Source organism: Gallus gallus, chromosome 2 (genome assembly GCF_016699485.2).
Source record: "Gallus gallus isolate bGalGal1 chromosome 2, bGalGal1.mat.broiler.GRCg7b, whole genome shotgun sequence".
Lineage (NCBI taxonomy): Eukaryota > Metazoa > Chordata > Aves > Galliformes > Phasianidae > Gallus > Gallus gallus.
Window position 1 is genome coordinate 417,280 of NC_052533.1, and position 15,157 is coordinate 432,436.

The window sequence follows — 15,157 nt, forward strand, 5'->3', positions numbered from 1 at the left end:
AAGGTTGGAAAAGACCCTCAGGATCATCCAGTCCAACCATTCGCCCTTCACCAATGGTTCCCGCTAAACCATGTCCCTCAACACAACATCTAAAAGCTCTTTGAACGCCACCAGGCTCGGTGACTCCACCACCTCTCTGGGCAGCCCATTCCAGTGCCCGACCACCCTTTCAGAGAAGTAGTATTTCCTAACGTCCAGCCTGAACCTTCCCTGGCGCAGCTTGGAGCCATTCCCTCTCGTCCTATCACTAGTCACCTGAGAGAAGAGGCTGGCCCCCAGCTCACCACAGCCTCCCTTCAGGTAGTTATAGAGAGCAATAAAGTCTCCCCTGAGCCCCCTCTTCTCCAGACTGAACAATCCCAGCTCCTTCAGCCGCTCTTCATAAGGCCTGTGCTCCAGACCCCTCACCAGCTTTGTTGCCCTCCTCTGGACACGCTCCAGGGCCTCCATGTCTTTCTTACAGTGAGGGGCCCAAAACTGGGCACAGTACTCGAGGTGCGGCCTCACCAGTGCTGAGTACAGGGGGACAATCACTTCCCTGCTCCTGCTGGCCACACTATTTCTGATACAAGCCAGGATGCCATTGGCCTTCTTGGCCACCTGGGCACACTGCTGGCTCATGCTCAGACTAGTGTCAGACAACACCCCCAGGTCCATTTCCTCTACACAGCCTTCCAGCCACTCTGCCCCAAGCCTGTAGTGTTGCCTGGGGTTACTGTGGCCAAAGTGCAGGACCCGGCATTTGCTCTTGTTGAATCCCATCCCATTGGCTTCAGCCCAGCTATCGAACCTATCCAGATCCCTCTGTAGGGCCTCGCTACCCTCAGGCAGATCGACACTTCCAGCCAGCTTGGTGTCATCTGCAAACATACTGAGGGTGCACTCAATGCCCTCATCCAGGTCATCAATGAAGATATTGAAGAGGACAGGCCCCAGCACCGACCCCTGGGGAACACCGCACGTGACCGGTCGCCAGCTGGATTTAACTCCATTCACCACCACTCTCTGGGCCCGGCCCTCAGCCAGTGCATTACCCAGCAAAGAGTGTATCTGACCAAGCCATGGACTGAAAGCTTCTGCAGGAGAATACTTTGGGAGACAGTGTCAAAGACTTTGCTGAAGTCTAGGTAGAGCACATCAACAGCCTTTCCCTCATCCACCAGACGGGTCACTGGATCATAGAAGGAGATCAGGTTGGCCAAGCAGGACCTGCCTTTCGTGAGCCCATGCTGGCTAGGCCTGATCCCCCGGTTGTCCCACACGTGCTGCGTGATCTCCCTCAAGACAATCTGCTCCATAATCTTCCCAGAGATTGGAGTTGGAGAGCGGCAGCTGCGTCTGCGTGCGGGGCACGAGCAGCGGGGGCGCGGGGAGGCAGGGGCGGCAGCAGGACAGGACCCTCTCCCCGGCGTGCGCGCCCTGGTGCGCGCTCAGCTCCTTCCTGTGCCCGAAGACCTGGCCGCACTCGGTGCACGGGTAGACGCGCTGCACCGTGTGCGTCAGGCGGTGCGTCCGCAGGTTGCCTTTGTACTTGAAGCTCTTCCCACACTCGGCGCAGGCGAAGGGCCGCTCCCCCGTGTGGATGCGCGTGTGCTTCATCAGCGTCGTCTTCAGGTTGAAGCTCTTCCCGCACTCGGCGCAGACGAAGGGCCGCTCCCCCGTGTGGATGCGCTGGTGGGTGATGAGCGTGCCCTTGCGGTTGAAGCTCTTCCCACACTCGGTGCAGGCGAAGGGCTTCTCGCCGGTGTGGATGCGCCGGTGTTTGATCAGCTCGCCGTTGTGGCTGAAGCTCTTCCCGCAGTCGGCGCAGGCGAAGGGCCGCTCGCCGGTGTGGATGCGGTGGTGCCGCGTCAGGTCGCCGTTGCGGCTGAAGCTCTTCCCGCACTGGGAGCAGCCGAAGGGCCGCTCGCCCACGTGGATCTTCTGGTGCAGGATGAAGGTTTTCTTGGCACAGAAGCCCTTCCCGCACTCGGCGCAGACGAAGGGCCGCTCGCCGCGGTGGATCTTCTGGTGCGTGACGAAGTTGGCCTTGCGGTTGAAGCTCTTCCCGCAGTCGCCGCAGGAGAAGGGCTTCTCCCCGGTGTGGATGCGTTGGTGCAGCACGAAGGTCTGCTTGGAGCAGAAGCTCTTCCCGCAGACGGTGCACTCGAAGGGCTTCTCGCCCGTGTGGGTGCGTTGGTGCCGCATCAGGTCGCCCTTCTGGCTGAAGCTCTTCCCGCAGACCCCGCACGCGAACGGCCTCTCCCCGGTGTGCACACGCAGGTGGGTGATGAGGTTCCCTCGGTGCTGGAAGCTCTTCCCACACTCACCGCAGCCGAAGGGACGTTCGGTGCTGCGGGGCCGCCGGGCCGGCTCGGTGTTGGGGGACGTGGCGGGTCGGGGCCCAGCGGTGCTCGCCGGAGGGACAGGCACTGTGCCCGTGCCCACGTGGATGATGCGGTGCGCAGGCACGGCCTGCAGGGCACTGCCAGCAGTGGAATGAGTGGGATCTGCCCTCTGCTCAGCAATGGTGCGGCTGCACAGACAGCACTGGGGGCAGCTCTGGGCCCCCCGCACAGGAGAGCCCAGGACACACTGGGGAGAGTGCAGCACAGGGCCACCGAGCTGCTGCAGCGCCGGGGGCAGCTCTTCTGGGAGGAGAGTTGGGCAGGCTCAGAGGGATCCACTGTGACCACAGAGCCCTGCAGGAGCTGTGAGGGGACGGAGCCGCGCTCAGCGGTGCCGGGGCAGCACCCGGCACTCGGCTCCAACTGCAGCCCAGGAGCTCCCGGCACACACACAGCCCTGCACGGGGACGGCGGCTGCAGGCTCTCCTCCTTGGGCATCTCCCACCCCACTCTGCTCTGGGGGGCCCTGATGGGGCGGGGGCACCAGAGGGACCCCGAGAAGCCCCATCCTCAGCCACACTGCGGGTCGGACATCGCTGCCCACTCACAGCCGCTTCCCACCCCCCTCCCCGTGTGGATGAGAGATGAATCTGGGACAGGTTCTCCACAGCACGGCAAGGCTCAGCGTTTATTGGGAGCTCCTATGTGTCCAGCAGTGCACAGCACACCCTGCATCGTCCCGTGAAGGCAGAGGCCCTCCAGCCATGGCACCGGCAGCGCCTGCTGCGGTGGGACGGACACGAGCACCACGAGCCCCCAGCCCTGCACAGCTCCTTCCAGCCCCGGCTCTCAGCAGATGGCCAATGAAGAACATCAGCGCAGCAGAGCTGAGAGCCGCAGAGCGCAGCGACACAGCAGCACACACACATTGAGCACCTGCAGCCCGCAGGGAAAGCAGTGACACAGGGCAGGGGAAAGCGCAGGGCATGGAGGGGGAAGGATGGGAACTGCAAGCCAGGAAGGAGAGCGTCATCTTCAGAGCACAACAGGGACGGCACAATGGAGGAGATGTCTCCTCCCGGACCGACCCCTCGCTGCCTACAGGATGGTACAAAGCCTAGACAATTCCTGTGTGTCTTCCTCCAGCATTTCTCGTGTGTAACACGGAGCATCACCATTCTCCTCTACCATGGCATCAATCATGTGGATGAGCTCTTCAACCTGCCCATCCTTCACCTCTCTGGTGGCTTTGTTGCTGAAACCGATGTACCGATTTCCACACTTTGCTGCCAAACCCTTGAGATATGAGCTCCCTTCTATGAAAGCCTTCAGGGCTTCTGGATGCTCCAGCTCTTCTGCTCGGGTGAATAACAGGATGGTGTAGTTCCTTCCTTCAGTATGGAAAATCTTGGTCAACCACTCAGCCACTTCCTGCTCTTCCCTAGTGAATAGGCCCAGCTGCATCACCAGGATGATGGCATGGACCCCTGCACAGAGGTTCTGAAAGGCATTCTTAATCTTTTCAATTGATGTCCTGATCACTTCCCCAGTGTCAAAAAGGCCAGGAGTGTCGACCACAATAATCGGTCTTCCACAGAAGTGGCCTTTAGCTTTCTCGCAATTATGGGTTACGGAATGTGCTGACAACGTAGAACAAAATGCCTCCTTCCCAAGGATAGTGTTCCCTGTCGCACTCTTCCCACTCCCCGTCTTGCCCACGAGGATGATGCTCAGCTGGGATCCTGGGGAACAACCACAGATGTGTGTGAGCCCCGCAGTGCCGGGACAGCCCCTGCTCGCCACGCGCCGGCTCCCAGGCAGAGGTGCCCGGGGCTGCAAGGAAAGCTGTCCCTGAGCCACCGCTGTGCCTGCGGGGACGGGAAGGGGCACGGGCTGGAGCCGGCTGCCAGCAGGCACACAGGGCTCTCTCGGCCCCATCCGCCCTCAGTCTCGCTCTGTGCGGCTCTCAGAGCGGGGAGATGGGAGGCAGTCTCCGGATACACACGACCATGCAACAGGGGAGGCACTCACCTGTGCTGTGGTGTCCTGACACTGGGACTGCACTCACATGGGGAGCCTGGAAGGAGAGAGGTTTCAGGTGAGAATGGCACAAAGGACAGAATCACAGAATATCAGGGGTTGGAAGAGACCTCAGAAGGTCACCCAGAGCAATCCCCTGCTGCAGCAGGAACGTCTAGATTAGGTCACACAGCAACAAGCCGTTCTCCTTTCTCCTATCTGCACACTCTCAGATGAAGGAAGCACTGCTGTGCCGTGCGGTGCCGCAGTCCTGGCACCAGGACCCAGAGGCTGTGGGGTCTCCTTCTTATGGACCTGCAGCCCTGGACATGAGGCTGGGCCCCCTGCTCTGGGTGTCCCTACCGAGGCAGGGGAGACCAAATCCCACCAACCCAAACCACAGCTCACTTGGGGCCGCAGGCAGCTCTGCAGACCGCCCGCTCCATCCGCGCCCATTGGTCCCCATCGCCCGCCGCCCAGGGCTGTGTCCCTTTGGCCATGGAACCTCCACAGGGACAAAGACCCCACGGCCGTGCTGGGCAGCCGCTGTGGTGCTCATCCACCTGCACAAATGGGAAAGGGATCGGTCCTCTTCTCCAAGTCCTCTTCTCCAGAGGGTCACAGAATAAGATGGGTTGGAAGGGACCCCCAGGGATCCAACCCCTGCCTCTGCACAGGACCACTCAAATCCAAACCCTGTGTCTGACACTGGTGTCCAAACACTCCATGAGCTCCCGCAGCTTGGGGCTGTCATCACAGCCCATACACACCATGCCCCGCATCGCCCTGAAAGGCAGCACGAACGGCACAACAGCGGAGACATCTCCCCTCTGACCGACCCCTCGCTGCCTGCAGGGGGTACCAACCTTCTCCAAAAAGTTCCGTCTGTCTTTCTCCAGCATTTCTCGTGTGTAACGCGGAGCATCGCCATTCTGCTCTACCATGGCATCGATCATGTGGATGAGCTCTGCAGCCTGCCCATCCCTCGCCTCTCTGGTGGCTCTGTTGCTGAAAGCGATGTACCGATTTCCACACTTGGCTGCTAAAGCCTTCAGGTATGAACTCTCTTCTACGAAACCCTTCAGTCCTCCTGCATCCTCCAGCTCTTCTGCTCGGGTGAATAACAGGACTGTGTACCTTTGTGCTTCAATATGGAAAATCTTGGTCACCCACTCAACGACTTCCTGCTCTTCCTTAGTGATTCGGCCCAGCTGCATCACAAACACGATGGCATGGACCCCTGTAGAGAGGTATCGAAGGCCATTCTTAATCTTCTCAGCTGTTTTCAGGTTGCCTTCTCTTGTGTCAAAAAGGCCCGGAGTGTCAACGACTTCAATGGTTCTTCCGCAGAAGATGCTCTTGGCGCTGTTGTAGTCGCAGGTCACCGAACTGTCTGATAACTTCGATTTAAATTCCTCCCTCCCAAGGATAGTGTTCCCTGCCGCACTCTTCCCACTCCCCGTCTTGCCCACGAGGATGATGCTCAGCTGGGATCCTGTGGAACAACCACAGACGTGTGTGAGCCCTGCGGTGCCGGGACAGCCCCTGCTCGCCACGCGCCGGCTCCCAGGCAGAGGTGCCCGGGGCTGCAAGGAAAGCTGTCCCTGAGCCACCGCTGTGCCTGCGGGGACGGGAAGGGGCACGGGCTGGAGCCGGCTGCCAGCAGGCACACAGGGCTCTCTCGGCCCCATCCGCCCTCAGCCTCGCTCTGTGCGGCTCTCAGAGCGGGGAGATGGGAGGCAGCCTCTGGATACACACGACCATGCAACAGGGGAGGCACTCACCTGTGCTGTGATGTCCTGCCATTGGGAGAGCACTCGCATAGGGAGCCTGGAAGGAGAGAGGTTTCAGGTGAGAATGGCACAAAGGACAGAATCACGGAATATCAGGGGTGGGAAGGGACCTCAGAAGGTCACCCAGAGCAATCCCCTGCTGCAGCAGGAACGCCTAGATTAGGTCACACAGCAACAAGCCGTTCTCCTTTCTCCTATCTGCACACTCTCAGATGAAGGAAGCACTGCTGTGCCGTGCGGTGCCGCAGTCCTGGCACCAGGACCCAGAGGCTGTGGGGTCTCCTTCTTATGGACCTGCAGCCCTGGACATGAGGCTGGGCCCCCCTGCTCTGGGTGTCCCTGCCGAGGCAGGGGAGACCAAATCCCACCAACCCAAACCACAGGTCACTTGGGGCCGCAGGCAGCTCTGCAGACCGCCCGCTCCATCCGCGCCCATTGGTCCCCATCGCCCGCCGCCCAGGGCTGTGTCCCTTTGGCCGTGGAACCTCCACAGGGACAAAGACCCCACGGCCGTGCTGGGCAGCCGCTGTGGTGCTCATCCGCCCGCACAAATGGGAAAGGGATCAGAGATGTTTCCCTCAGAGTTCCTGTGCTTTTACTTGTGCCCGCTGTCTCCTGGGCTGGCTCTGGACACCACTCCATGCCCACCAGCTCTTTGCACAGACACACAGGACATCCAAGTCCTCTTCTCCAGAGGGTCACAGAATAAGATGGGTTGGAAGGGACCCCCAGGGATCCAACCCCTGCCTCTGCACAGGACCACTCAAATCCAAACCCTGTGTCTGACACTGGTGTCCAAACACTCCATGAGCTCCCGCAGCTTGGGGCTGTCATCACAGCCCATACACACCATGCCCCGCATCGCCCTGAAAGGCAGCACGAACGGCACAACAGCGGAGACATCTCCCCTCTGACCGACCCCTCGCTGCCTGCAGGGGGTACCAACCTTCTCCAAAAAGTTCCGTCTGTCTTTCTCCAGCATTTCTCGTGTGTAACGCGGAGCATCGCCATTCTGCTCTACCATGGCATCGATCATGTGGATGAGCTCTGCAGCCTGCCCATCCCTCGCCTCTCTGGTGGCTCTGTTGCTGAAAGCGATGTACCGATTTCCACACTTGGCTGCTAAAGCCTTCAGGTATGAACTCTCTTCTACGAAACCCTTCAGTCCTCCTGCATCCTCCAGCTCTTCTGCTCGGGTGAATAACAGGACTGTGTACCTTTGTGCTTCAATATGGAAAATCTTGGTCACCCACTCAACGACTTCCTGCTCTTCCTTAGTGATTCGGCCCAGCTGCATCACAAACACGATGGCATGGACCCCTGTAGAGAGGTATCGAAGGCCATTCTTAATCTTCTCAGCTGTTTTCAGGTTGCCTTCTCTTGTGTCAAAAAGGCCCGGAGTGTCAACGACTTCAATGGTTCTTCCGCAGAAGATGCTCTTGGCGCTGTTGTAGTCGCAGGTCACCGAACTGTCTGATAACTTCGATTTAAATTCCTCCCTCCCAAGGATGGTGTTCCCTGCCGCACTCTTCCCACTCCCCGTCTTGCCCACGAGGATGATGCTCAGCTGGGATCCTGTGGAACAACCACAGACGTGTGTGAGCCCTGCGGTGCCGGGACAGCCCCTGCTCGCCACGCGCCGGCTCCCAGGCAGAGGTGCCCGGGGCTGCAAGGAAAGCTGTCCCTGAGCCACCGCTGTGCCTGCGGGGACGGGAAGGGGCACGGGCTGGAGCCGGCTGCCAGCAGGCACACAGGGCTCTCTCGGCCCCATCCGCCCTCAGCCTCGCTCTGTGCAGCTCTCAGAGCGGGGAGATGGGAGGCAGCCTCTGGATACACATGACCATGCAACAGGGGAGGCACTCACCTGTGCTGTGATGTCCTGACACTGGCATTGCACTGACATGTGGAGCCTGGAAGGAGAGAGGTTTCAGGTGAGAATGGCACAAAGGACAGAATCACGGAATATCAGGGGTTGGAAGGGACCTCAGAAGGTCACCCAGAGCAATCCCCTGCTGCAGCAGGAACGTCTAGATTAGGTCACACAGCAACAAGCCGTTCTCCTTTCTCCTATCTGCACACTCTCAGATGAAGGAAGCACTGCTGTGCCGTGCGGTGCCGCAGTCCTGGCACCAGGACCCAGAGGCTGTGGGGTCTCCTTCTTATGGACCTGCAGCCCTGGACATGAGGCTGGGCCCCCTGCTCTGGGTGTCCCTGCCGAGGCAGGGGAGACCAAATCCCACCAACCCAAACCACAGGTCACTTGGGGCCGCAGGCAGCTCTGCAGACCGCCCGCTCCATCCGCGCCCATTGGTCCCCATCGCCCGCCGCCCAGGGCTGTGTCCCTTTGGCCGTGGAACCTCCACAGGGACAAAGACCCCACGGCCGTGCTGGGCAGCCGCTGTGGTGCTCATCCACCCGCACAGATGGGAAAGGGATCGGTCCTCTTCTCCAAGTCCTCTTCTCCAGAGGGTCACAGAATAAGGTGGGTTGGAAGGGACCTCCAGGGATCCAACCCCTGCCTCTGCACAGGACCACTCAAATCCAAACCCTGTGTCTGACACTGGTGTCCAAACACTCCATGAGCTCCTGCAGCTTGGGGCTGTCATCACAGCCCATACACACCATGCCCCGCATCGCCCTGAAAGGCAGCACGAACGGCACAACAGCGGAGACATCTCCCCTCTGACCGACCCCTCGCTGCCTGCAGGGGGTACCAACCTTCTCCAAAAAGTTCCGTCTGTCTTTCTCCAGCATTTCTCGTGTGTAACGCGGAGCATCGCCATTCTGCTCTACCATGGCATCGATCATGTGGATGAGCTCTGCAGCCTGCCCATCCCTCGCCTCTCTGGTGGCTCTGTTGCTGAAAGCGATGTACCGATTTCCACACTTGGCTGCTAAAGCCTTCAGGTATGAACTCTCTTCTACGAAACACTTCAGTCCTTCTGCATCCTCCAGCTCTTCTGCTCGGGTAAATAACAGGATTGTGTACCTCTGTGCTTCCACATGGAAAATCTTGGTCACCCACTCAACGACTTCCTGCTCTTCCTTAGTGATTCGGCCCAGCTGCATCACAAACACGATGGCATGGACCCCTGTAGAGAGGTATCGAAGGCCATTCTTAATCTTCTCAGCTGTTTTCAGGTTGCCTTCCCTTGTGTCAAAAAGGCCTGGAGTGTCAACGACTTCAATGGTTCTTCCATAGAAGCTTCCCTCAGCTTTGCTGTAGTCAGAGGTTACCGAACTGTCTGATAACTTTGATTCAAACACCTCCATCCCAAGGATGGTGTTCCCTGTCGCACTCTTCCCACTCCCCGTCTTGCCCACCAGCAGTATCCTCAGCTGGGATCCTGGGGAACAAGCAGAGGTGTGTGTGAGCCCCGCGGTGCACCGCTCCCCTCACCCCGGCTGTACTCCTCGGGGTCCATCAGAGGAACGTGTGGCCCCGAGGGTACCCAGGGCTGTCGGGCACCAGGCTTCCTAAATGGCTGCACCCAGTGCTCTTCTGAGAGTAGATACAGAAAGCAAAAGCGATCTCACAGCTCCCCTGTGCCCCAGCACTGCGCGGGGTGGCCTCTCCCTTTCCAGGCAGTCTCTCACCGCTGTGCCGCTCAGCAGCGCATTCAGTGGCAGCGTCCGGAGGAGGGCAGCGCTGCCATCGCACTTCAGCGCTGCTCCACAATTGGCCACATCTGAACTGTCCCACTGCGGGGACACCGCCCGCTGTCCCAAAGCTGCATTCAGATTGGACACTGAACACTCACAGCAACGCTCTCCTTTCCTCCCCGCCCGCCACGACCGCTGCAGCATCAGCTTAAGAGCTTTGGGTGTGGGAAACTCTCTCCCTCATTGACTTATTAGCTTCAATTGCAATTCAATTGCGTTTCAGTAATATAATTAGCAAACTAAGCATTTCTTCCCTCGGCCCGTTGCCGCTGTTTCTCTTGTCTGGGTCCATCTCCCTTCTCCCCTCCCCCCCCACCCTCCCCTTTTGGGCATGGACCCGTGGGTCCCGTCACGGTGATTGGATCTTCATTGTGAGAATCACTACAAGCACTTCTTATACCAGGGCTCCCCCCTCATGCACTCCCTGCGTGCGATGGCCTCAGCCATCTTCAGCACCTCCTCAGCCTGCGCATCCCGGTCCTGCCTCGGCGCTCTGTTGCTCACAGCGCAGTACTGCTTCTTGCACACCTTCACCAGCTTCCGCAGCGCTCCGTTGTCGGCCGTCTTCACGAACTCATCCAGCGAGCCCCCCCCCACGTCTTCCTTCCGCTCACCTCCACCCACGGGCGCGCCGTCCCGCGGCTCCCCTCTCTTTTCCGCCGTGCTCCCGCACGCCCCATCCCCGCTCTCGTGCCCTTTCTCGGCGCTTTCGGCTCTCGCACCGCTTTCCCTTCGCTTCGGCTCGCTGCCGTCGGGGCCGCCCGCCCCCGACTTCTCTTCCTCGCCGTCCTCCTCCCGCTCCGTGCCGCGCCTCTCCGTCCCGACCGCCTCTGCGGGGGACTCGGAGGAGGCGCAGTCCCGGGGGGGGACCGCCGCTCCCGTCTCCGCGGCGCGGTCCGCCATGGACGCGGAGCTGCGGCCGCCTCGGTTCCGCTCCCTGCCCGCTCCGGCACCGACGGCTCCGCTCCGCTCCCGCTCACCCGGCGAACGGTCGCGCTCTGCGGGACGGGGACCGCCTATGGGAGGGGAAGGGGCGGCCGCGGAGCTCCTGGGGCGGAGCCGCGGTCCCCGGCGTCGGTGCGGGGAAGTGGGGAGCCGGGGCGGCGGGGAGGGGAGGGACACGGGGATGGGGGGTATGGGAACATGGGGATACTGGGACACGGGTGTCAGGGACGTGGGGGCACAGGGATTTGGGGACACTGGGACTTCAGATCACGTGGGCTGCTGACATAGGGACATCGCTAATGTAAATATTGGGACTATCACGACACAGTGGCACGGGGAGCTCAGGACACCGAGCGACGAGGACCCCGGGACCTCAGGGATCGGGGGGTGCCGGCACTGCAGAGGGCTGAAAGAAACCGGCTTGAGAGCTGCGGGCTGCACACGAGAAGCTCCGGAGCAAACGGCCATCTCGGGCCGATGCCCGCTGCCCTCCGGCTCCGGCTGAGCCCGGCGCTGCCCATCGCCCCATCGGGAGCTCGGAGGCCGCAGCGGCACCGCAGAGCCCGAGGATGTCCGGGCCGGGCGGGCGCAGAGCTGCAGCTCCACCCGACGGGGCTGCGCGTCCCCCCCCCCCCCCCCTCCGTGCTCAGCGCTGCCGGCGGAGCTCCGCACAGCGCGCGGGTCGCGAACGCCCTCTGGAGCACCGAGCGCGTTCCTTCTGCTCTCGCTTTTCCTGGGGAAGAACGGGGAAAGGAGCCGAACCCGACGGAACCCGACGGAGGCGGAAGCGGCCCCGGCTCTCCTTCGCCGGGACGGGCACGGCCCGAAGGGGGACGGCAGCTCCGGGGACAGCGGAGGGCTCCGGGCTGAGCAGGTATCGGGCGGACCCCCGCGACCCTCCCCGAGTTCCTCGCAAGGCAGAGACGGGGCGTATTCCGGGCGTTCATTCATTTAATTAATACACATCGGCAGTGCCTGCATTTCCACACACACAGCGGCAGGGGGACACGCGGGCGGACGCGGGGCGGGGATCGCTCGGCGCGGGTGTTCGCGGGGGGCTTCGCCGTGCGCGGGGCGGGGGGCGGCGGGACGTGGGGCGGGGGGAGCGGCTCCCTCGGGGGTCGGGAGGAGCCGTCACCGGGAGCTGCGGCCGGGCCGGGTGTCGGCTCCCCCCGCGGCCGCGTCCCGACGCACCGCGTCACCCCGCGGGGCAGCGCGGTGCGGTGCGAGCAGCGTCGGCAGCGGGAAATGTCGGCAGGGAAAGCCGATTTTCCCCTGCAAGCAGCGGGGCAGGAGAGGTGCGGGCGCGGGGCTCCCAGCCTGGCTGCAGCCGTGAGTTCGCCTCATCCCGGTTCACCGAGCGCCGCCCCGGTTCGGAGCGGAGGACGGCACGCACGGATGGGAGCCCCGCGGATGGCGGCCGTCGTCCCGCAGTGGCACCCGGGAGCGGTCCCAGAACGCGGCGGCTTCCAGGGAGCGGTGGGCACGGAGGCGATGCGGGATTTGCGCCATCCCACGTGCCGAGGGGCGGCGGTGCCGCCTCTCCCCCTTCCCCGGTGCCTGCAGAGCTCGGGGCACCGCAGAGCGGGACAAGGGGCAGAGATGTCCCATCCCAGCCGCCCCTCGCTGCTCCCGGCCATGGCTGAGCACCGGCACGTCTTCACCCCGCCGGGCGCCCACAGTGCTCCCAGCACCACCCATCCATTCCCGTTCGCACTGCTCAGCCGGGCTCCGTGCTGCTCCGGGCGCAGCCCCCACCTCGCTGCAGTCCCTTCTCCAGGCTGGAGCCGCTGCTGCCCTTGGGAAGCAGTTTGCACCTGTGAGCTTTGCGGTTTCGTTTTAATTTTGCATGATTTTTCTGTCTCAGGGCTCTCTATAATGCTGCAGCAGCACCAGCCCCGGTGGGGGATGGGGTGTACAGGGGGGATGGGGTGCGTGGGGGGGATGGGGGGCACGGGGCGCACACAGCAGTGCCGTGGGGAAACCTCCCCACCGCTCCTCGCTCAGGGGTTCCACCTGCGGCCCTGGTGCGCACCCAGCTGCAGTGCCGAGGTGCTGGGAGCGGAGGGGAGGAAACCCCCCGGGGAACTCTGCCATTTCCAGAGGCAGCCGCCTCGCTCAGCTCCTCCCAGTGCTCCGGGGGGTGGCAGGAACCCAGCAGGCGCCCAGCAGCCCGCGAGCGCCTGATGTGAGGAGCAGAGGCAGCTGATGGGAGCGACCTCGTGGCGATCAGGAGGGAAGCTCCGCGGAGGGAGCACGGTGGGTGCCTGGGGGTGCCCAGGCAGAGCTGGCACTGACCACACCGTCACACCAGCACCGAGGGGACAGCGCCCACCGGGATGCCCGGCAGCCCTGAGCCCCCATGCAGTGCTCGGAGCCGCAGCAATGCCGGGGGGGGTTCAGGGCACGGAGAGCCCCGCGGGGCAGCCATGGGCGGGGGTCCCGGGGTGCGGGGGCTCACGTGAGGGCGTTCTCGGCCCTGTGGGTGCGCTGGTGGAGCTTCAGGGAGCCCTTCTGGCTGAAGCTCTTCCCACACTCGGCGCAGGCGAAGGGCCGCTCGCCGCTGTGGGTGCGCTGATGTGCGGCCAGGCTGCTCCGGCAGCTGAAGCCCTTCCCGCAGCGGGTGCAGGAGAAGGGGCCACCTGCAGCCGTGGGACCACCGGCTTCCTCATGCGGCTCCGAGCCCGGCGAGCGGCTGCAGGCGGCGGCGCTGGTGGCCCCCGGTTGGTCCTCGGCGTGGGTGCGTTGGTGGTTGAGGAGGAAGCGCTGCTCACGGAAGCGCTTCCCGCAGCTCCCGCAGGAGAAGGGCTTCTCGCCGCTGTGGATGCGCTGGTGGGTCAGCAGGTTCTGCTTCAGGCTGAAGCTCTTCTGGCACACGTCGCACTGGTAGGGCCGCTCCCCGGTGTGGATGCGCTGGTGGATGATGAGGTTGTGCTTGAGGCTGAAGGCCTTGCCGCACTCGGCGCAGATGAAGGCGCGCTCCCCGGCGTGGTGCTTCTGGTGCCGGGCGAGGCTGGGCTGCTGGCCGAAGCACTCCCCGCACAGGATGCACTTGAACTCCTTCCCCGCCGCCTCCTCCTCCGCCTGGCTGTGGATCACCAACGCCTTCTCATCCCCAAAGCCCTCCTCGCCGCCGCCGGGAAAGGCGAAGGTGTTCTCGCCCGCGGGCGATGCCAGGTCCGTCATGGGCGCGCTCTGCCCGGCTCACGGCGCCCGCATCCCTGGAGGGCACAGAGAGGGGCGGCTGCAGCTCCCAGCGCGTAACCCGGGGGGGTCCGACAACACCCAGCACTGCCCGCGGCGCCGCTCCGGGGCCGGACGCCGCCGGGTGCCTTCATGGTGGGTGGGTTCCCCCCTGCGAAGCTCCACGACCACACCTGACCGTGGGGGGGCTGCAGGGGGCCCAGGGCCGGGGCCGTTCCACGGCATCATCCCACCGGGGAGCAGCGCTGGGGCTGTACGCTGGGGGCGGGGGGAGGGGGGGGGGGCGCGGCGCGATCCCTGCGGGTGGGCGCGGGATGGGGTCCGGATGGGGTCGAGATGGTCCGGATGGGGCCGCGACAGAGCCGGGATGGGGCCGGGCCGCGCCGCATTGCGCTTCGGCTCCGCGCTGCCGCACCGCCCCCCCGGGCCGGGCCGAGCCGAGCCGTTCCCCACACCCACCCCCGGGCCGCCCCTACCTGCCCCCAGCGCTGCGCTCCGGGCCCGGCTCTCTCCGTGCGCTCCGTGTGCTCGCTGCGCATCCCCCGCCCCGCGCGTGACCGCGGCGCACCCTACGCTCGGGGCCGGGCCGGGCCCTGCGCGGTGCCGCCCCCAATCCGCGATATCCCCCCTCCTTCCCTCCGCCCCGCGCTGCCGTGCCCCCCGGTGCCGACCTGCCCCGCTCCGCGCTTTGTGCCGCCCGCTCCGATCCCGGCTCGTTCCTCCGCACGCGCTCCCGGCATCGCCCCGCGGCCGCGGTCACGCGTGGGCTCAGCGCCCGCCCCGCAGCCTCGGCCCCAGCGGAGGGAGGAGGAGGAGGGAGGAGGGAGGAGGGAGGAAGGAGGAAGGAGGACCCCCCCGGCGGGATCGGGTCGGACCGAACCGGTCCACCCGCGAGTGGAATTTCTGCTCTTTTGCAAAGGGAAACCCCGAGCGGATGGAAAACAAAGGGGTTTCCACGCTGCAGCCCGCGCTGCTGGGCCGGGAACAAAGGGTGCCGGGGAGGTTCTGCGGGTTCTGCCGGGAGCTGCAGGCCGTGCCGTGGGGCTCTGTCGGCACCCTGCGATGCACGGAGCTCACCAACCCCCCGCTCCTCCCCCTCTCTCCCCCGAGGGTGCAGCACCCACCGCAGCTCCGGGCGCTGTGTTGGCAGCGCGGTGCCGGTGACCCCGGCACAAAGCCGGGCGGTGGTTGGCACCAGAAGGCGGT

The 15,157-nt window shown here is 63.6% G+C and overlaps 3 protein-coding genes across 3 annotated transcripts in view; 1 reads left to right on the forward strand and 2 right to left on the reverse strand.

Moving 5' to 3' along the window:
* GIMAP7L5 (GTPase IMAP family member 7-like 5) overlaps positions 1–15,157 on the forward strand; it is a 598,436-nt gene that overhangs the window by 10,148 nt on the left and 573,131 nt on the right. The gene's annotated exons all lie outside the window — the stretch shown is intronic.
* On the reverse strand, positions 1,219–14,500 carry LOC107052478 (zinc finger protein OZF-like). The gene is made up of 3 exons (XM_046927952.1): positions 14,428–14,500; positions 13,209–13,968; positions 1,219–2,332 (listed from the first exon to the last, which is right to left on the reverse strand). Exons 2-3 carry the CDS (start codon positions 13,931–13,933, stop codon positions 1,234–1,236), a joined length of 1,824 nt encoding a protein of 607 aa, XP_046783908.1. The 5' UTR covers positions 13,934–13,968; positions 14,428–14,500; the 3' UTR covers positions 1,219–1,233.
* On the reverse strand, positions 2,991–10,802 carry GIMAP8 (GTPase, IMAP family member 8). The gene is made up of 8 exons (XM_015281172.4): positions 10,417–10,802; positions 8,858–9,486; positions 8,004–8,049; positions 7,086–7,714; positions 6,131–6,176; positions 5,213–5,841; positions 4,359–4,404; positions 2,991–4,069 (listed from the first exon to the last, which is right to left on the reverse strand). Exons 1-8 carry the CDS (start codon positions 10,703–10,705, stop codon positions 3,426–3,428), a joined length of 2,958 nt encoding a protein of 985 aa, XP_015136658.2. The 5' UTR covers positions 10,706–10,802; the 3' UTR covers positions 2,991–3,425.

Coding starts and splice junctions, on each gene's coding strand:
- LOC107052478 (XM_046927952.1), bottom strand. CDS start 13,933: ATGACGGACCTGGCATCGCCCGCGGGCGAGAACACCTTCGCCTTTCCC. Junction 2,333..13,208: donor AGGGCCGAGAACGCCCTCAC/GTGAGCCCCCGC, acceptor GCGGCCCCGCAG/CACCGAACGTCCCTTCGGCT.
- GIMAP8 (XM_015281172.4), bottom strand. CDS start 10,705: ATGGCGGACCGCGCCGCGGAGACGGGAGCGGCGGTCCCCCCCCGGGAC. Junction 9,487..10,416: donor CGGCGCGCCCGTGGGTGGAG/GTGAGCGGAAGG, acceptor CTTGTTCCCCAG/GATCCCAGCTGAGGATACTG. Junction 5,842..6,130: donor GGCAGGACATCACAGCACAG/GTGAGTGCCTCC, acceptor GTTGTTCCACAG/GATCCCAGCTGAGCATCATC.